The 21899-nt window shown below is 38.9% G+C and overlaps 2 protein-coding genes across 3 annotated transcripts; one reads left to right on the plus strand and one right to left on the minus strand.

The window, feature by feature from the left end:
- Window positions 1-622: 622 nt before the first annotated feature.
- wdcp (WD repeat and coiled coil containing) lies at window positions 623-7324 on the minus strand. Of its 2 annotated transcripts, XM_053614106.1 has the most exons (4): window positions 6286-7324; window positions 3844-5726; window positions 2683-2803; window positions 623-1085 (listed from the first exon to the last, which is right to left on the minus strand). In XM_053614106.1, exons 2-4 carry the CDS (start codon window positions 5713-5715, stop codon window positions 913-915), a joined length of 2166 nt encoding a protein of 721 aa, XP_053470081.1. In that variant the 5' UTR covers window positions 5716-5726; window positions 6286-7324; the 3' UTR covers window positions 623-912. The 2 variants fall into 2 exon arrangements, with proteins under 2 accessions (XP_053470081.1, XP_053470082.1); XM_053614107.1 differs by lacking the exon at window positions 6286-7324 and having other exon boundaries at window positions 3844-6273.
- Window positions 7325-8131: 807 nt separating this feature from the next.
- Window positions 8132-21899, plus strand: fkbp1b (FKBP prolyl isomerase 1B). Its single transcript, XM_053614518.1, has 4 exons — window positions 8132-8271; window positions 12671-12718; window positions 21401-21513; window positions 21629-21899. Exons 1-4 carry the CDS (start codon window positions 8235-8237, stop codon window positions 21755-21757), a joined length of 327 nt encoding a protein of 108 aa, XP_053470493.1. The 5' UTR covers window positions 8132-8234; the 3' UTR covers window positions 21758-21899.

Here is a 21899-nt window from a genome sequence, read left to right on the forward strand (position 1 = left end):
ATATCATGGTGCTGTTAACATGGATTTGCCAATGTTACTCGAAAATACTATATTATAAAAGATTATAGTACACTTTTAGTACAATATACCTCAAGGTCAGATAATAAAATAATAAATAATCTGATTTAAAAGGACCTCATATTTAATTCACAGTACTTTTGTTCGAAGGAGGTGATAGTTCACGGGACATATTTGGAGTCTTTAATACTAAAAGTAAACATTTACAGTATATACAACTGTAATTGTAACCCAAGCCAAAACTATTAGATACTTCGAAAGTTACAATGAAAGATACTCTGGCCAGTAACGTCTGTCCTCACAACACAGTCTTACTTGCCAAAATGATCTCATTTGAAAAGTTAAGTTTATGGTGAGGGGCACAGAATTTACACAGTGTGTAAATATAAAATTGTTGTTTGACTTATTGCTTCGAGTTCAATAACCTGAAAATCTGAAAAGCTCCATGAGCTTTGCAGTAACTCCTCTGGTTTGTTTTCTAGAACATTTCAGAAATATATCAAGATATTTGAAGATTTTATCACATAAACAAAACTACTAAGATGAACAGAGAACTAACTATTTCATTCTCACTCATTAGAATTCATATAAATGTGGCATCAGAGATGTGCTATGAAAAGAAATCATTACAATTTTAAACAATGTTTTTTGTCAACAATCTCTTTTGACCTGAGATGCATGACAGGTGTTTACACCAACAATAAACATTAAACCATAAAAAGCAGGCACTGGAGTAGTTTCTTGATGATGTACAAAAATAGACTCGGTCTTACTTTATATACAACAAAGTCACTAGTTCCCTGTAAACATTCATTATGACGCATTGTCTTTTCAACTTGATCTCCAGTAGTGGAGTGGGGAGTGTTTGGACTGGAAAGGCTACAATGCACAAGATCAATGTTCTACATTTGTTGATTGGTGATTTTGAAGAGGTAGGTCATTACTCCCGCTGACGAGCTTGAAGGGTAACTTCCTCTTTGCACTCCGTATCGTGAGCTCCTCCTGGTGCTTGAAGGTGAGCGGTACAAACCCGTCTGCATCGGCCACTAGGATAATCCACATTGGCCCTGGATAAATACAGCCACAGCAGGTCATAAAGGCCACCAAAATAATCTATAGTAACCAATTTTTGACAAACATTTATATAGTAGAAAACACAGATAAACCTAATGCTGCTCTATTACCTATTAATTTAAAATTCTGCACTATAAGCTAATAATTTAAAATTCTGCACTATAACCTAATCACATATTAATTCTGCACTATAACCTAATCATATATTAATTCTGCACTATAACCTAATCATATATTAATTCTGCACTATAACCTAATCACATATTAATTCTGCACTATAACCTAATCACATATTAATTCTGCACTATAACCTAATCACATATTAATTCTGCACTATAACCTAATCATATATTAATTCTGCACTATAACCTAATCACATATTAATTCTGCACTATAACCTAAGATCACAGCACAAATGGTAGATTGGTCAGGAATGGTCAGCTAAATATACACGAATATGCAGGTCATACAGTCATGTGAAAAAACAAGTACACCCCATGGAAAACTATTGACTTTTGTGACATACAGTGCCCTCCACTAATACTGGCAGCCTTGGTAAATATGAGCAAAGGGGGCAATACTAGATTCTGAGGCCAAGGGTGTACTTATTTTTTCCACAGAACAATATCACATCTATTGATATATCTGTAGAATAAATGATTGAAAAAGCTAATTGTCCTTGTGGTTTTGTAAAAGAAAAAAACAAAACAAAACAAAACTTTATTAATAGGCAGTGTTTCAAAGATGATCAAATATTTGCCTGTCCAAATATATAAAATAAATAAATAAATAAAAGCCAATAATTTCCATGAGGTGTACTTACTTTTTCACACGACTGTATGTAAGGCTGGTGTAGTACACTTCACAGGGGAGGCTATATGTTGACTTAAACCTTAAATCGGATCAATGGCCATAATCTGTTTGCTATTTTCATCACAGCCAATTAACCACCTGAAAACTCTCTCTCACTCGCTCACTCATTCACTCATTCACTTGCTCACAGTAACTGCTTTATCCTGGTCTGAGCCTATCCTGGTAACACTGGGAGCACGGTGGAGAATTTATCCTCATGGGATACTAGTCCATCTCAGGGCACCATTCACACACTCATTCACTAGGGCCATGTCAGAGTAGCCAATCCACTTACCTGCATGTTTACTGGACCCTGGGAGAAAACCCAACAACTCAGAGGAAACCCATGCACACACAAGGAGAACATGCACAAAAACACCACACAGACTGTATACTGTATACTTGTACTTCAAGATGAAGTCTACATATATTCATTATTTTCTAAATCATGTAAGTAAATACTGCAATGGATAATAATGCAACGTCCAGGGTGTACCCCGCCTTGTGCCCCATGCTCCCTGGGATGGGCTCAGCTTCCCTGTGACCCAGTAGGATAAGCAGAATAGAAAATGGATGGATGTAAATAACTGAATTATCATATATTTCTTGGGTTCATTTTCCAGAGTGAATAGAATGGTCCAGAATGGAGTCTATACAAATCTCTCTTTTCGCATTACCATGGCGAACTATTCCATGCTTCAGAAGAAAAACTTGGTAGCTGATAATAAAAGAACATACCATGCATCATCTCCAAAACAGTCAGGCTGAAGAGTTCCTGCAGGATTCGGAGACAGAGTCTTCCTTCACACAACAGCACCGGTCTCCTTTCATCCGTGTACACATTTTCAGACAGCTGCGTCTGAAGGGCAGAGAAAAAGAAATTGCTTCAATGTGGACTTCTTACTATAATTTCTCATGGTGCACGTGCACAAGCGATAGGAAGAGTCTGAGAGTAAACAGGCCATATGTTTTTCCTATTTAACTATTCTATATTATACACAGTGCTCTACATATTATGATCTATCCTTACCTACATTAATACTATTCACATGAGACAGTGTCAAGCAAAATTAGTCAGCTCAACCTACAATCTAGTACGTACTAAACTCACGGCATGTGAAATATAACAGTGTATTCTCACCAAATTGCCTTGTTAATAGATACTGTCTAGGTGTTCCTAATAAACTGGCAGCTTAGTGCAGATTAAGTCAGAGTGATCACTTCAGAAAATTCCTTCCAAGGTCAACAAATTCACTCCACAAAGAAAGAAATGCAAGGCCCCCCCTATAGTGTATAAAGATGGACATTTTTTGTTTGACTTATTGAATTCGATAGTCTGGAAAACTGAAAAGGTCCATGAGTTTTGCAGTAAATCCTTTGATGATGTGTTTTCTAGAACATTTCAGATAGGCTTGGCTGATATGGCAAAGATCTAATCATGATATCTGATCACATAACCAAACTACTAAGATTACAACTACAATTATATATTTCATTTAATGTAAAAACAACAAGAGGAAAGATGAAAATTGAAACATGCATCGAACGTTTAATCAGTTAATTGTTACGAACTCGGGGCACGAGGCGGGGGACACCCTGGATGGGGTGCCAAACCGTCACATGATACAACTGCACACACTATTATTAGAAATAATTTAGAAATGCCAATCAGCCGACAACGCACGTCTTTGGACTGGGGGAGGAAACCGGAGTACCCGGAGAAAACCCCCGAAGCGTTGGGAGAACATGCGAAGCTCATGCACACAGCGTGGAGGTGGGAATGAAACCCCCAACCCCTCAGGTGTGAGGAAAACGTGCTAACCAATAAACCCCATCCCTAATTTCAACCATCTATTAAACAACAAATAAACGAAAAAAGTAAGTGCATTGTTGTCATACCTGACATGTAACATGGACATACTGTGGTTCACAAGCAGGTGGGTAGCTGCTCATGAGCTTTTTCCCATTCTGGGTGAAGTCTTTGAGTTCTGACAGGCACTGCTGCACCTCTGCAAAGCGAGCAAATATCCTTTCCATGTTGTGTGCGAGTTGTTCGTGGTTGTTCTCTTTTGCCAGACACTGCTGCTGACTGTTCTTCAGCAGAGGAGAATCAGAGAGCAGCTTTTCTGATGCTGTGTATCGAGGGGAAGACGGTCGAGTGGACTCATGGCTGGCTATGGCTAGCGTAGTCATGCGATTGACATGATCCATATCGTAGTTTTCCAGTGTGATGGAGGAGGTGCTGGAAGTGGCTCTGTCTGAGAAGTCGGCTGAGCTTGACTCTGAGGTACACACTTCCTCAATTAGCCTCTTCCTGATATTTGATGGCAGGTTTACCGATCCCCCTGGAAGAACAAGGTCCTTCACTGCAAAATCTTTAGCATAGGCCTCTGAATGACGCCAAAGCTCATGGAGATCGCACGGCGACTCAGGCTTCTGGACAACTGGCGAAGTTGTGCCCTCGTCAAACACCAGCTCCTGAGCTACGAGCCTGAGGATGTATTTGTCCGTGTTGGAAGACGGAAGGAAGGTCGGGTCGTTGGACTTCTGTCGGCCAAGCATGACTAGGATCTTCTTACTGCTAAGGAAGCATAAACCTTTAGGTCTTTCATTCTTCTGCAGGTGGATCTGTTGAACGTTGGGCATGGAGGATGCCATGATGGAGTAGACCAAAATCACACTGCAGGTATTGGATGCCACTGCGACTGTGTTTCCTTGTGGGTCAAAGGCCATGATGTCAGGGACCAGAATACCAGGGATGCTTACTTTCCTGGTAGTTGTGACCTTTCGCTCGTACTTGACCAAAATGAAATGTGACGAGTCTTGACCTGATCCTGTCAAATGATCTCGTTGCCTCAAGTGAATCAAAGGACTAGGGTCTGACATTCGGTGTTTCGCCAGAATTTGTGTAAGGTCAGTGGGGCCAGTGGAAGAAATGAACCCTAAAGGTAGTGAACGCTCCGAGTCAAAGGACCTTCTCCTGGATTCTGAGCAAGCATCTTCTGACATTACAGCAGAAGACTGACGAGAAGACACTGGCTTTGATTCATTCGGCAAGTCAAAGGCAATACCTGCATTAAGCCCACAGATTTTATCTAGCGGCAGTTCTGTTGTAACAGCCACCTGAGCCTCATCGATAGACTCAATGGCACAGATATAGCCTCCAACGTCAAAAACAGGGCAAAATGAACACGCAACCAGACTTTTCTGGATGTCGTTCCATATATAAGAGTGAAGAGCGCTGCCGATGGCAACCACCAGTCTGGTTCCGTCTTTAGTCCAGCATGCACAGTGGATCAGACCGTTGCCACGGATGTCCGCCTTCACTCGTCGATTATCCACACGCACAGAGAACAGCACAGAGGCATCCTGCTTAGTCAAAATCGCCAGGATGTCTTGTTTGGGGTGCCACACACAGCCATGAGACAGCAGTGGGAAAGGCTCACTCATTTCACACGTCTGCGTGCACAGCAGCTTGTTCTGCTCGAGGGCACTCAGCTGAAGCTGCCACACCGTCACATGCTTCTTGTGCTGTACCGCGAGCAGAGCAGGAGACCCCGAACAACACAGAGGTCCCCAGAAAAGTCCCAAGACATGTTCAAACTGTCCGATTACATTAGTGTCGCCAAATTTAGGCTCACCGGCAACATAGTAGAACGAGGTGAGGCAAACCTGTCTCCCATCCGTCCAGGCTATCCCATGCACGGGATGAATGGCTTGGAGCAGTGTATTGAGTCCCGTCCTCGGAAGTTTAGCTTTTCCTAATTCCATGCTTGTTAGGTCTGTCAATTGAAAAGATTTTGAGAATTTTGATTAATTAAGATAACCAAGGGTACTCAGATATCAAAAATATATACTGCTTCAAGCCAGAGCTCAGCAAGGTTGTGTATGATGTTCACTCAGAATACTTAAAGACTCTTCCCCCAGTCTTCTGAAACGTGAAATCCCTAATCCTACTCAAGGATGACCTGATTAATCTGACATGACCCTTTAAGATTACTACTTTCAAGCAAGACTAGCCTATTCTAAATGTATCATTTTGTATTTATCATTTTAGGCAACTGCATTACACTTAAAAAGAAATCATTAACACGTGAAACTACTACAAAAAAAAAAAGAAGAAAAAAAAAAAGGAAAGAGAAGTTTATTACACAAACATTGAACTAGTTAGCCAGCATGCCAGCTACTCGTGTTTACTCCGGTGCGTTGCTAAGAAGCATGTGTACAAACAACAGTGCTATTAGAAATTAGAAATAAAGCGAGCAATTTAGATTTCAATATTATATAATATAAAAGTTACTAGATACTGTACTGGTTGTGAATAATATAATTAAAACATACCATCACTATTTTGCAACAAAAGCAAACTAAAATACCACCAGAATTTACTTCGGGTTATGTTTCCACTCGGACATATTTAAGGTGTTGGACAAACGGAAACAAGTTAGTGCAAAGGCATTGTGGGAATTTGTGTCTTTTTTCCCCTCTTAAATGACTTTTTGCATATTACTGTATAACAGTCTGCTAAATGATTCTTATACTGTTTCTTTTTCTACTAATGTATACTAGCAGTACGTTGGCTATTCTTCTTTTTCTTCCTCCTCATTTGTTTATTTATTTAGTGTTATTTGCGTTTGGTGACCGATTAGTCTAGTTTTAAAGCAAATCATTTTAAATTAAACATGCAGTTCTAAGTTTTCAGTGAATTCAGTCAAGTTTAGACTGGATTTTTAAAAAAATTTGTTTGTTTGTTTGTTTGTTTGTTTTTACTTAACTCTTTCATGCACAGTGTCCACACTTACAGACAGTCAAAATATATGTTAAAATATAAGTTATAAATCACATCCAGATCACTTGGGACCATTACTGTAACTTAGCATAAATTTAAACTAAACATACATTTCTGTTCCTGTATAGACTTGTTGCCATTTCCACTGCACCATATCTCTATTCAATCTTTACAGACTTTCAACACAAAATCCCAAATTCAATAATAATAAAAAAAGATTAATTAAGAGCCAGGAGGGTGTGAAGTTTTGAACGGGATGATCCATGTAATTAGTTATTATTTTGTCTTCTGGGAAAAATGTAAATATCTTATGTATCCTGTTCAAAAGTTTACACCCCCCTGGCTCTTAATGTATCGTGTTGCCTTCTTGAGCATCTGTGAATGTTTGCACCTTTTGTAATAGTCGTGTACGAGTCCCTCAGTTGTCCTCTGTGTGAAAAGATGGATCTCAACATCACTGTTGGAAAGGGGTTAAATGTACAGAATATGCTGAAAAAGTAAAGAATGTGCAGGACCTGCAGGATTTTTCTGAAGAACAGTGGGAAGTTTAACTGCTCAGGACAAACAAGGGACTCATGGACAACCCTCACAAAACATAAACACAGTCGTTGATCATCCAGGGAACGACACACAGGATTAAGAACGACGCATATGTAAACTTTTGAACTGGTTCATTTGTGTAAATTCAGTTATTATTTTGGCTTGTGGACTATATGTAAACATCTGTTATGTGAAATATCTTATTCAGGGCAGAACTAAATAAAAAAAAAAACAACATGTAATTTTTATGATCCTCTTATTTTAAAAAATATTAGAACATTTTGCAGATTCTGAAAGGCGTACGCAAACTCTTGATATACATATATACATGTTTTAATAGTTCTAAATGATATTTTGAAAAAGCTAACATTCGTATGCCATGCAATTTCTGAAAACAAAATAAAACAAAAACAAACAAACAAACAAACAAGCAAATAATCATCTAAAGAATCTGGGTATGTTGTTTAAATAATGTATGTACAGTATGAACGGGTGACGTGAGTAGGGGCGAGTAGCTCTTCATAGCTTATTAATGATTATTATTATTACTGTTATTATTATGTTATTATTGTGATTATGATGATAATGATGATGATTAGTACTATTATCATTATTCGCATGATTATTATTATTATTATTATTATTATTATTATTATTATTATTATTATTGTTGTTATGATTATGACTATTATGATGATGATGATGATTATTATTATTGTTATTATTATTATTATTATTATTATTATTGTTGTTGTTGTTGTTGTGATTATATTTATTTATTGTTGTTGTTATGGATATGATAATGATCCGGAGCGGAGTGCAGGCTGCCTTCTCACCGCTGTGCGGCTCTCAGTGGGCGGAGTGCAGCTCCCCCCCGCGCGTCCTTCTGCAGCACCACTCACTCAGCATACCTGCTCCTCTCTGCTGCTCAGTTCCACTCAGATAACCACTGTATATCGCCATGGGTGTAGAAGTTGAGACGATATCACCAGGAGACGGTAAGTGACTCTATAATAATAGCACAAAAGATTTTTGTAGCCATTTATGACGCTAGACAGCGTTACAGTGTTACAGCGTTACAGTGTTACTCTTACTGTAACAGCCCGAGAACTGAGACATGACCCTTCTCCTGCTTACTCTGGAGCTTATATAGCACTCCTACATCTCACTCCTACATCTCAATAACAGTTCCATCTAAACTGTAGCGACTGAATGATATTCAATATTGAAGCCATTACACCCAGGCAGAGGAGATTTTCTTTACTCAGTCTAGCCAGAGAATTGACCAGGCACACTGAATGATCAAGAAAGCCAGAAGCTGTTGCTATTCTCTATTAGATTATCCACTTCCGTTCTTCCATTGCTCACTGAATTGGCTTGATTTGGGAGGAAAATGAGGGCTGGAGCAGAAATATGATGCTGTATTAATGTAGAGGGATGGCTCCGGCTGGTCTGGGCTAGACAGCAGCTTTACAGGCTAATCCTCAGATCCGCACTTACCCAAGAGTCTGAATGATTTATTTGTATTTATTTTGTTTATTTATTTATTTATAACATGTACGTGTGTGTCTGTGTGTGTGTGTGTGTGTGTGTGAGAGAGAGAGAGAGAGAGAGAGAATGTAATGCACACTAGCGGCGTGTTTCTTTTAACGTGACGCTACTGGATATAATATTGCATGTAAGGGATGATTTACACACAGCTTGGATTGCTCCAAACACTGCACCCTTTCCAAACCGACCACTTGTTACGCTCCATTTCATCACTATACTTTACCTCTGGTTAACACACTACTGATTTGGAAGTTCGGATCATTGTACTGACTCGGATCATTTTACTGACTCGGATCTTTGAATCTCATTCAGCAAAATGAACGAATCTTGGCTTAGTGGTTAGCACGTTCGCCTCACAGTGCCAGGGTTGGGGGTTCGATTCCCACGGCTCTGTGTGTTTGCATTTTCTCCCCGTGCTGCGGGGGTTTCCTCTGGGTACTCCAGTTTCCTCCCCGAGTCCAAAGACATGCATGGTCGGTTGATTGGCATTTCTAATGTGTCCGTAGAGTATGAATGAGTGTGTATGTGATTGTGTGCCCTGCGATGGATTAGCACCCTGTCCAGGGTGTACCCCGCCTTGTGCACGATGCTCCCTGGGATAGGCTCCAGGTTTCCCGTGACCCTGAAAAGGATAAGCGGTATAGAAGATGGATGTTAAATTCCCCAACAATCCATTTGGAATTAAAAATAAACTATAAACGAATGCAGCCGAGGCCGAATTATGAGAAACCGAAATGATTCATTAATTGCTTAGCTGGGTGTTCAGGCTATGCAGTCTGCTAGTTCACTTCACCTCCCGATCCGAGTCGTTCTTTCTTTTGTCATGTCACATTTGTCGCGTCTGTTTCCCGGAAACAGAAATGATTAGTTCACGTCTCGAGTCTCAGCCTCATAGGCTGAATGCAGTGGGGATGTGACGTGATGAACGAACGACTCGGACCCGAAGACTCGAGAGGTGAACTAATCATTTCTGTTTCCTGTACAGAACCGATGGGGATGTTGCAGCGCATGCGCGGTCAACACAAAGTGAACAAATCACTCTCTGAGACAACTCGCTGTTCCCGAGTCATATTAAAGATTCGTTCAAAATGAACGAATCGTTCATGAACGACACATCACTATAACACACACCAGGGATCTACATACACTGAGGCACAGGTTCCCAAGCCTGCTCCTGGAGCCTGGAGTACCTTCTGCCCTGAACATCCCAGTATTTTAGCTCATCTAACACACCCACCTCAACCCAGGAGGGGATATTTTCTCTGCTGAAACTCCAGCTTCGTCTGACTGGACACCAGCTGCCAAAACACAGGCAGAGCCGGTCAAATAACATAGCTGGTGGTCATTCAGACCAGCTGTTTTTTTTTTTTTTTTTAAATCAGGGTTCTGTTGTGAATATACACCGAACATCAATAACATTAAATCTGCCTAATATTGTGTAGGTGCTTTTGGTGGTGGACAGCTGTGATAGAAAGGTGGACACCTTTCTATCATAGCCAGCATTAACCGTGCTACAGTAGCTGTTCTGTGGTATCGGACCAGACGAAATAAGCTTCGCTCCTCACGCGCTTCAGTGAACCTTGGGCACCCGTGAGATACTTGGACACTTCTTTGTTTACTAACCATTGCATACTAGGAGTACCCCTTTAGACCTGCTGTTTTGGAGATGCTCTGACCCAGTCGTCTAGCCATCACAATTTGGCCCAAGTCAAAGTCACTCAGATCCTTATGCTTGCCCATTTTTCCTGCTTACAACACATCAACTTTGAAAACTGAATGTTCACTTGCTGCCTAATATATCCCATCCCTTGACAGGTTCCACTGTATCGAGATAATCAATGTTATTCACTTCACTTGTCAGTGGTTTTAATGTTATGGCTAATTTAATGCCAAGATGCATTGAAACTGTTTTGGGGACTTGTGGTGGCCTAACACTTTACTAAGACACTTTTTCTGTTTGTGGTTTTTTCCCTCAAATTTGTTACCCCTCATTGTATACAATGCATTTGAACAGTATTCCTCATTTTATTACATTACAACTAGGGATGCACCGAAATGAAAATTCTTGGCCGAAGCCGAAACCGAATATAATGAAAAACTTGGCCGAAAGCTGAAGGGCGAATAACGAACACGTTTTTTCGCGTTTTTTTCCATTTATTTTGCCATTTTTTTCACCACTGCATAAATTAAATAGTCAGAATGTGCTTTTTACTATTTTGTCTTGCTTTTCAAAGAAAAAAAAATCAATTACAAAAACTACAATTTCAAAATATTTATTTAACACTGAACATTTGCCTCTGATAAAAATAAAAAATGACAAATAAGTTTCGCATAACTATTTATTCTTCACTGTCCCAACAACTTGTCGGTGGTAGTCACACACACATACACACATTACAGCATTCTTATAATGGGGATTAAGGTAAGGCCATACATGACCCATTTCCTTAATTTATTAAGGCCTCACTGGGCCAAGATTGTGAAAATTTCCATCAACCCTTTTGCGTCCTTATGGACATTTTTGTCTTTTTCATTTTTGTTAATCATCTTGTCTGTGTTAATGCAAACAGCATAAATTTTGCAAAAGGTGTGTATTTCTATTGGAATTTTAATATTTCACCCTCATTTGCTTTCATAAATCTATTTTAAACTAGATACACAAAATAGTTACACTCAGGACCTTAAGGACAAAAAAATCCCCATTGAAACAACATTCAAACTGAAATATTTAATCCCTGTGATGTTTACGCATAAAATCATGCATTCTGTGTTCATAGGCTTTTATTTTGTTGACAAGTTTTCAAAACACTGAATTAAAAAAAAAAAATTCTGAAATATGTAGTACTTTCTCAAGTTTAGAATCTGGGGAAAATACATGCTTTTTTTTCTTTTTTCTGATTCTGCTGTATTATAGAGCGCTGCAGACCAACTGAATAAATGATGCAGCTATAATTGTGGTACGTGTGTGTATGGATTTCAGTGTTGTGGTTTGTATGTGTGTAAAAAATATGAATGCATCAAAATGAATGTTGTAATCATTGATATATCAAAGACTAATAATCAAAGGAAAAAAATTTCTTCTACTTAGCATTTAGTATATGGAAAACAATAACTATTTTTCTTTTTTTTCATAAATAAAATCATTTGTGGAATTATGTATATAAACCAGCATTTAAAGGGTTACAATTCTGAAAATGAACGAATGCTTGGTAATTATGATCAGAACTGATGCTGGTAAAAAAAAATAAAAAATACTGACGTCAGTGAAAATGGAAAAGAAAATATTAATATATAATATTTTTAGGACAGTTTTTGGACATGGACATTTTTGTCGTCTATAGACCTATATGTAACTTTTTTTAATTGACGCACAAGGGTTAAGTTAAAGTAAAAAATTGGAATGAGGATGAAGTGATACCATGGACCATTGGAACAATTTTATGACCTACATGTCAGTAATGTAGAATATATGGAGTACAAACTCTCCCTGGTAATATCTCATTGAGCGTGCCCTGGACTGGACTGAACTGAAATCTTATCTCATGAACCCCAGTGCCTCCCCTCCCCCTCCCCCTTCCTGAAGCCTGCAGTCATGCAGCATGAATTCCTCTCAGTCCCACAGAGTAACCAGGTGGCAGTACATTTGATATTACCAGCCATGTGCATGCATACTTAAGTTTACTTGCCCACACTGTAATATGTATCAGTACTGTACTGTGCTATGCTGAAGAGATGGCCTTTGTTTCAGTTGACTGATCTGCAGGAAACATAAGAATAACATTTATATGTCATTAATCACATGTGCTGTTTACTCACACTTTCATTCCCTTTTTTTTCTCTCAACAGGAAGAACCTTTCCAAAGAAGGGACAGACATGTGTAGTGCATTATATAGGTAAAGAGAATTTTCCTATTGCTTTTGGAATTTCCATGTTTCTGTGAATCCAGCAGTCCTAACTCCTAGACACCCAGGTTACACAGACAGGAAACAGGATGTTGATAACACATTTCTGGCTCAGTTTCCTTAACACCCCCAACCCCAGTGTATCTAAATGCATTTGTTTGATAACTCTGTAATACACTGGAGTTAACTGCAGTTATTTTGTTATCACACTGTACCAAGCTTTTCCTCAGTCCCTATTGTTTTGTTTTTTTTCCAGTAATTAATTTGTACTGAAAGATTCATGAACCATGGGAAGGTTATAAAATAGCAGGCATGCTGTAATTTCTTTCAGCAGCTCAGAATGCTTTAAGAGCAGTTTTTATTGTGTGTATTGTTCCTGAAGTAATGAATATGGGATGATGATACAGCAAGTCTCGGGGGTATCCAAGTATATTTATGAGGAGCTGAGGGCTAAAGTGCTTGTGGAAAGTCACTTAGAATTGAGATACAAGCATACAGCTGAGAAGTTAATGAACTTGCATTAGGGTTCAACAGTGGCTCTCAGACAGTACTGAGATTTGAATTCACAACCTTACAGTCACTAGCATAGAAGCTTACTCACTGAGTAACCACTGGCATCCAATGATCAAATACATTCAGTTTGGACACAGCTGTGACTATTTTCTGCTTTTAGAATAATAATAAAGAAGACATTAACAGTACGCAAAACACATTATGAATTATACAGTGACACAAGAAAAGTCTTAAACAAATCGAAACTATTTTAAATTCTGGACAGTAGTCCTGCTAATTAGGGAGCTTCACCCAGGAAGCTTTTCTCAAAGTCTGTCCCAGGGCACTATGCACACACACACACACACACACACACACACACACACACATATATATATATATATATATATATATATATATATATATATATATATATATATAGATATAGATATAGATATATATATATAGATATATATATATATATAGATATATATATATATATAGATATATATATTAACACCTAGGGGCATTTTAGATTACCCAATCCACCTACCTGTCAGTTTTTGGGAGAAAACCAGAGAACCTGGAGGAACCCCAAGCAGACATGGGGAGAACTCTGGAGACAGTGTTTAGTGAAACATTTGAACTTTAAATAAAACCTACTTATTAAAAATACAATACGATTCAGAAATACATTCATACATTTTTACCCAGTGCTCTGTTCATGTTTCTTGCTTTCTCATAAACCCACACACAAAAACAAACATGCACACAAATGTGCTCATATTATTATTATTATTATTATTATTATTATTTCCCCCTAACTTAGTCTTGTCCAGTTCCCACCCACCAGTTAGGCCTCCCCAATCATAGATCATCGTAGTCTATCATGTGCTTCCTCCAAGCACATCTTTTTGAACTGGTGCTCATGCTGCGTGCTCATGGGGCGGTGTAACACACCGACTTTATCACAGTCAGAGGAAAGTGCTATCCGTCCCCTTCCGCATACATGAGCTCACAGACGCCCATGGCTATTGTGACTGAGATTGATAGCGGAGAGAGAGTGTGCCATCCCTCCCACCCAGAGTTTTCTCTCTGTTTGCGAATGCTTTTCTGTTGCACCGCTCGGGAGGCGTGCTCGTATTGTTTTTGGTAGAAGCTGTACAGTCACAGGAATTGGAAACAAATGATGGGCAAGGAAATCTGGCAACAAACATTGACTACTTGATGCTATTTGTGTGGTGGACTGGAAAAACCCTTCACATTGACATTTTCTACTCTATGAATGGTGAACACTAAAGGCTGGTTGTGAACAGAAATGCATTTCTCTTTTGCACGTATCTCAGTCACAAGTAAAGGTATACGTTTTTAAAATCTAGTTACTCCCACAAAAGAAAAAGAGAAACGTATTCACATTGTCTACGCCAATTCCACTGAAAGACTTCAACACACGGACCGTCTAAGAGGCACTGCCAGTAAATAAACCCATCCATCCATTTCCCATACCGCTTATCCTACACAGGATCGCTGGAGAACCTGTCCCAGGGAACTCGAGGCAGGGGAACACCCTGGACGGGGGGCCAGCCCATTGCAGGGCACAATCGCACACACATTCACACACTACAGACAACTTTACACAATCAGCCTACAATGCATGTCTTTCAACTGGGGGAGGAAACCGGAGTACCCTGTGGAAACAGGCAAACTCCACACATGTAGTAAATAAATAAAATATAAAAATAATAAATATGACCATAAAAACAATCTCTATCTCTATACTCACATTTAATCAGTCTGCAGCCATTCCTACAGTTAAACAGGCTACACATTGTTTGGAGCAATAGATTTATATTTTCATAAAGTTTATGTTTTGTCTTTTTGTTTCTGAAAATATTTTCAGAATTCTGAAATAATCTGTGATTCGATTTACTACAAACTGATGCTTTGTAGTTGTACAACGTCAGTCTGGAATTGAGAAAGTGGTGCAAATCGTATCAAATACTGAACTAACGTAGGCCATGGTATACACGTTCTAGTTTCAAAACCTGGTCTTCTTATTGCAGTGATGCCTGGAGTATTAAACCTGATACAGAATGTATAAATGAAAAAGTGAGTGTAGATCACAGTCGAATTTAAAAAATCTTCGGTTCACTAAATGGCTCTCTGCTGTCATGGAGAGTTGAGTGCATTAATGCGATGCAGATGGAGAGCGTGAGTACAGAATTCTCAGGGAGTGTCCCGATTATGTCCGAGAGTGCACTCTGCTTGCAGATCTGGTGTGTCTGTGAGTCTGATGTGCAGTGAAACAGTGCTGGGGATTCTCAACCATCACTGATCAGAAATATTATTACAGATCATACACAATATATATGTAATATCATTAACAATATCAGTTTATCATATCATATAATCTTTGACTAGACTGATGATCCAAAATTATCATTTGTATGGTGTGCCTCTTGGGTGATAACATCACCATTCATGAATATGATGTGAAGAAATATCAAAGCTGTGAATTTTACTTTGTAGCACTCTCCTTTTCTCCCCAGACACTCTTGAGCCAAGTAAAACAGGATGTTTTTTTATTATTATTTTTTTTAATCTTTAGCCACTTCCTAAATTTGTCCTTGGCCTGGACAGCCTCAGTGCACGTCTACATTTCCTTTAACCTGGCCAAGCAGAACAAATCAATTAGCCTACTCTCTTTGTTTTATTTTAGGAGCTTAGGAAATCATCAGTGCTCTTGTGGCATTGTCAGCTCTATTAATAACACTGCTATCACTAAGAATGGGCGGGCTCTATGCAGGCTTTTTTGAGTGACGTCTCTGTCTCTTGTTATGTTGTATTATACATCACTATTAATTACATCACTCTAGCCAGGTGGATAGACAAAGCTCGCGTTTTGGATATACATTCATACTTATTTCTATATCACCATATAAATATCATCATATTGATATCACTACCTTTTATTATAGTTTACAAGATGAGCACCATATTGCATTTTTAACTGTTTAAGGATATACATGTTTGTTTGTTTTTTTTGTCTTTTTGAAATGTCATTCTGTCTGTTATGTGTGTCATGATTTTCATGGAAATGGTTTCCGGTGAGCAGGGTTGTAGGATTTCCAAGTGCCTACCTGTAAATGATACACGATAACTTCTTATTTGCTCAAAATGATTAACCTTGGAAGACAGCGGCCCTATGCTGCTTTTCGATTGGCGCTGTCCTTGTGCTAATGTGCTAATATGGGGTACTTAGCATCACCCTCATCCCTGAATGAGATTCTAGTATAGTGACAGATAATCACATTATGCTCATTGATTAGTATGTAATAAATGAATTATCAGCACATGGTAGATTGTATGATATTGATTTTTCCCTGCTTGCATTTTACCATTAAAAAAACCCCAAATTATTTAATCACACAGAAACTGTAAAAAAAAAAACAACAAAAAAACCCCCCGCCCATAACAGAACATTATTGACGTAATCTTTGTACAGATTGGTTGACTAACATCCACATGGCTGACACTGTCTCTGTTGATCTACTGCTCAGAGTGTTTGAATGCTTCTGAGCAATGAAGAACCCCCAAAAGTGCACATTTAATTCTAATTATCTTCACCAGTAACATTGCTTGTAAAGTGTTAGATTTAACAAATCATTCTTTTTAGCCAAAAACTGAACGTGCCGTTCTTGGCCATTTTCAGCTGAAATATTTCGGTAGCATCTCCAATAAACATGGCTAACTGATGTTAACTATATACTTGTATAATGTGAGCTAAGTCGAACCTACAGTGATAAACTCTATCATTACATTAAAGAACTCAGTCTCCGTTTACCTTGTCAGAAAGTGAGTCCAGTCGAGAGCATGTGACATGGGGGAAGGGGTCGGGGCATCCAGGGGGTGTCTGTCAATCTTGGAGAGTTTCAAATCACTCCAGATTAATACGTTGGTTGGCTTATCTCCAGTGTTTTTTTTGTTTGTTTTTTTTTTTTTTTTTTTTTTGGGGGGGATGGGGTATTTTGGCATATTTATGAGTGCAAAATTGTACCAGCGTACTCACTGTTAAACTGTGGATGCTAGTATGAGCAAAATGCATGAAGTTATCAGATCTGGTAATCTAATCTAATCTAATCTACTATAATTAGAGTAAACAATACTGGAAAGTGTGGCGGTGATATATCCTGTAGAGACACATTAAATTGAATGGTTATATCACGCAAACTTTTAAACCAACGGCACCTTTAAACCTCCAACTTGAAATTCTCAGTGAAGTGTAGGCCAAGTTCATGTTTCCATTCATACTGAATACTGACAGGTAGGTTTTGTACTATCTATGGCAGGCACACACTAAGCACAACAGAAGGGTCTACTTAGAGTAGAGAGAACATCTGAATGAAAGGGTAATATTCATATACTAAATATGTAACATACTGTTATACTGGCTGAACACTGGCCGTTATACTTGGACAAACATGTTGCCTTTATTTGTGCGAGTAAGTCATCATTCTCTGCATAGTCCTAGTTTAATTACAATCAATTCTTTGCATTTTATTTTTAAAAGTACCTTCAGCAGCCTTTGCTCTTGCTCTTGACCTGTGTGTGGACATATTTTGTTTTTGTTAGTGTTATGTTTGTTCCCCTCAATGCTTATGCAGTGTTTAATTGCTGAAAGGTGCTTACATATCGTTACAGAGCCCTTTACAGACAGCTTGTACGTGTACTGATCTGGTTACATGGTTTGGGGAGACCGCCTGCTGGCTCTGCTTAACAGATACTGTAAACCAGAGTAAAAATAGCGCCACACAGTGCACATGGACCGCTGGACACACTGACATCTCAACATGTTTCAGCATGAAGATAGAAGACATATTTGCAGTGGAAAAAATACCTCGTCTGTGAGCTTTTAAAGTGCACAGTCGGATTGGGGAAGGAGTACGAGTAGTTCTGGGTCACAAAGTAGTTTTCCATTGATTCTCCTGAGTGAAAGAGATATGAGTAACTAAACTTTTATGTGGTTCTCAAGCCGCCTCTCGGGATCTTGCTGTTTCAGCTCAAGAGTACGATACTGTAATAGCGTAATTTCTGTTCATGAGAGATGAACAGATTGTAAATGCCCATTATAAACAGGCAGTAACTTATGTAGCTGTGCAGATATTTTGGCAAAGTGGTCTTCCTAGAGGCACTAGGTCTTTCTATGTATAGAGTGAAAGAGTAGACGCAGTACTGTACAAGGTGCTTCACTAAGCGTTGGCAGAATAACGAAGTAAACCAGCACAGCAAAGAATTTAGTTATATTATAGGAGCTCTTTACTGTGTTATCCAGCTTGGCTGTTTTTCAGCAACATTTTCAACCACACTTTAGCGCTATGTAAAGTACCTGCATGCTTCAAAATGTCTGCCATTATCTCCCTCTCCAAGAAGGACAGAAGGACCTCTCTAGAAAAGCCATTAGTCCTAATATCCTGTGTCAAGAAATTCTTGGAGCAGCAGTCAATCATACATGATCCACCACTATATTTTACCATGGGTTTGGAGGCTTTTCCTTGTATGCAGTCTGCTTGCATGCCCCCACTTTTCCACTTGCAGTTTTAATAATGTTTGGTGAGTTTCAGGATGTGATCTTCAGGGTTTTTCAAAGTTTGCCCCTGTCATCATACCTTGTGTCACATTTATTTAATAATATATTTTTTGCCTTTCCTCATAAATAGTGCCTCCTAGTTTCACCGTGTGTAACATATATATATAGACAAACACGGTGGTACAGTAAGTCTGTTTAAAGATTTGTAACATCTCAGTCACAGATTCACTGTTCCTGACAGAACATGCAGCTGGGATCGTACCCGTCTCATCGAACACATGATCTCTGAGCACTTATTTATCACAGCGATGTTGGATTTCACTTCTTTTGTACACATTTTACATCCAAGCATGCACCTCCAGTGACCCCTCTGTCATTCTGTCATACAATACAAACTCTTCTAGAGCTCTAACAATAATGATGAGTCCCATCTAGTTGCACACTGCTCAGAAAACCACTTATAGAACATATGGAAAACTATCTAGATGCAATTGTCGATCTATCCTATGTCTATAGGAATGATATGTACATATCCAATGTGGCTGTATGCTGTGTACTGTATATCACAAGGTTCAATTATATTTTTATTCCACAGCTACAAAAATTATAAAGGAATTAGAGAATTATATAAAAAAAAAAGGAATTATACAAAAAACAAACATCCAAGCTACTTGCCACCATGAATACCAATGTACTGTAGTTACTGATGATGCATACATGATTTATCACAATATCATAATGGTGCCAGATTGGTGAATAACATCAAATAATAATGAAATAATAATAACATGAAATAATAACTGATCGCCGGTTCGATCCTGAGCTCGGGTTAGTGTTTGTGTAGAGGTTTCCTCCAGGTTCACTGGTTTCCTCCTACCTACCAAAAACAAACAGAATCAAACGAGGGATTCTGGAGACATGAAGCTACAAAGCTACTTGCTGTCCTACTGAGAAATGCCCTGTGTTAGTCATAATGAACAGGATATACTCAGGATATAAAGAACTCTGCTTACTTAAGGCTTATATCCGCACCATGCTTGCGTGCACAATCGTTCTGTGTACAGGATTGTGTGAGTGCTTTTCATCTATTCTGTTCAGTTTCTTGTATAGATTCTGGTACAAGGTGGCCTACATAAAACCTCAGAATAATCCCCTGAATTAGGCCAGTGTTTCACATTCCACATTCCTTTTGCTAATTTGGATCATGAGAGATGGAAGGCCACTGGAGATTTAGATAAGCAGAGAATGTTTTGTTTCTTGGAGCCAGTCGGGTGTTATTGGATTGGGTGTTATAGTCAGTTTGCCACGTGCATTGAGTACTTGGGGGGTAAGAGCAACTGAGAAAAGCAATATTCTGTGGTGAAATATGCTGCTTATTTTACCCCTAACAAATGAATGGATGAGGCCATATGGGCAAACCAGCTTTGTTCTGAAGCACTTGAGGGAAGAAAAGACACTTAGAGAGTGTCACGTTTCAAGGTTGATGCGGAAGCAATCGCAGATTTTCAAACAGTTTAATAAACAAACACACTAAGACAACTTGGCAAAATACAGTGGCAAAAACTAAAAATGGAATGGTGGACAAAAGCATAGAAGACAATTTACGTGAGACCAAGGAATCAGTACAAGCAGTGGCTATATATAAGAGTGTTCGTTAACAGAAACGTGATTCAGGTGCAGGTGGTCATGTGACATTTTGTAGTACAGTGCAGTGGCAGATGGGAACTGAAGTCCAGAGTTACCTCCTTGATATATGACAGAGAGCTTGCTAAGTGCAATCTCCAAAACAGTGTTGATTTAACAGCTCTTTTTACACCAGTCAGCCATAACATTAAACCACCTGCCTAATATTATGTTGGTCCCCGATCATGCTGCCAAAACAGCCCTGATCCTTTGAGGCATGGGCTCCACAAGACCTTTGAAGGTATGCTGTGGTATCTGGCACCAAAATGTTGGCAGCAGATCCTTAAATTCCTGTAAATTGCGAAGTGGGGCCTCAATGGATTGGAGTTGTTTGTCCAGCACATCCCACAGATGTTCGATCGGATTGAGATCTGGAGAATTTGGAGGCCAATTGTGATGGTTTGTAGATACTCTGACCTAGTCATCTAGCCACCACAATTTGCCCTTGTCAAAGTCGCTCAGATCGTTACACTTGCCCGTTTGTCCCGCTTCCAACACATCAACTTCAAGAACTGACTGTTCACCTGCTGCCTAATTTATCCCACCCCTTGACAGGTGCCATGTAGCAAGATGATCAATGGTATTCACTTCACCTGTCAGTGGTTATAATGTTATGGTTGATCGGTGTATGCTATGCATCTATGTCCTTTCCTCATCTAAACATTACAGAGAAACTTCTAGAAGAATAGCTATATAATAATAATAATAATAATAATAATAATAATAATAATAATAATGGGTGTTAAGCATATGATGATGAATTACCATAGTTTCACAAGTATTATTAAAGTAAATATATATCACACTAGGAAATATATTTTTTAATTTACATAATATATAGAATGCTATTCACAATATTTTTAGTGATCTATGATATATTTATTGCCAATTATTCTCTTGCATATCTGCAGGAATGCTGCAGAACGGAAAAAAGTTTGACTCCTCACGAGACAGAAACAAGCCCTTTAAATTTAAAATCGGCCGACAGGAAGTCATCAAGGGCTGGGAGGAAGGTGTTGCACAGGTAATGTAAAAGATTTTATTTTTCACTCATTACCCTGCTGATCTAGTAAACGAAGCGATCATATCAAACAAGACTGTGTTCAACAATCTGTACTAATCTCTGATCTCATTCTCAGATGAGTCTAGGCCAGCGGGCGAAAATCACCTGCACTCCAGATATGGCATACGGAGCCACAGGGCACCCTGGGGTCATCCCTCCTAATGCCACACTCATATTCGATGTGGAGCTGCTAAAGCTGGAGTGAATCCTCCTCTTAAGAAGGAAGAAACTCTAACCCTCTGCCCCATCATGGAAATGCTTCCCGTAAATTTAGGGTCTCAAACTACACACTCGGAATATCCTCGTCTTCGTTGCCATCTCGTGCTGCATATTTCACCTAGCTCATT

This window comes from Ictalurus furcatus, chromosome 25, assembly GCF_023375685.1.
Source record: "Ictalurus furcatus strain D&B chromosome 25, Billie_1.0, whole genome shotgun sequence".
Taxonomy (NCBI): Eukaryota; Metazoa; Chordata; class Actinopteri; order Siluriformes; family Ictaluridae; genus Ictalurus; species Ictalurus furcatus.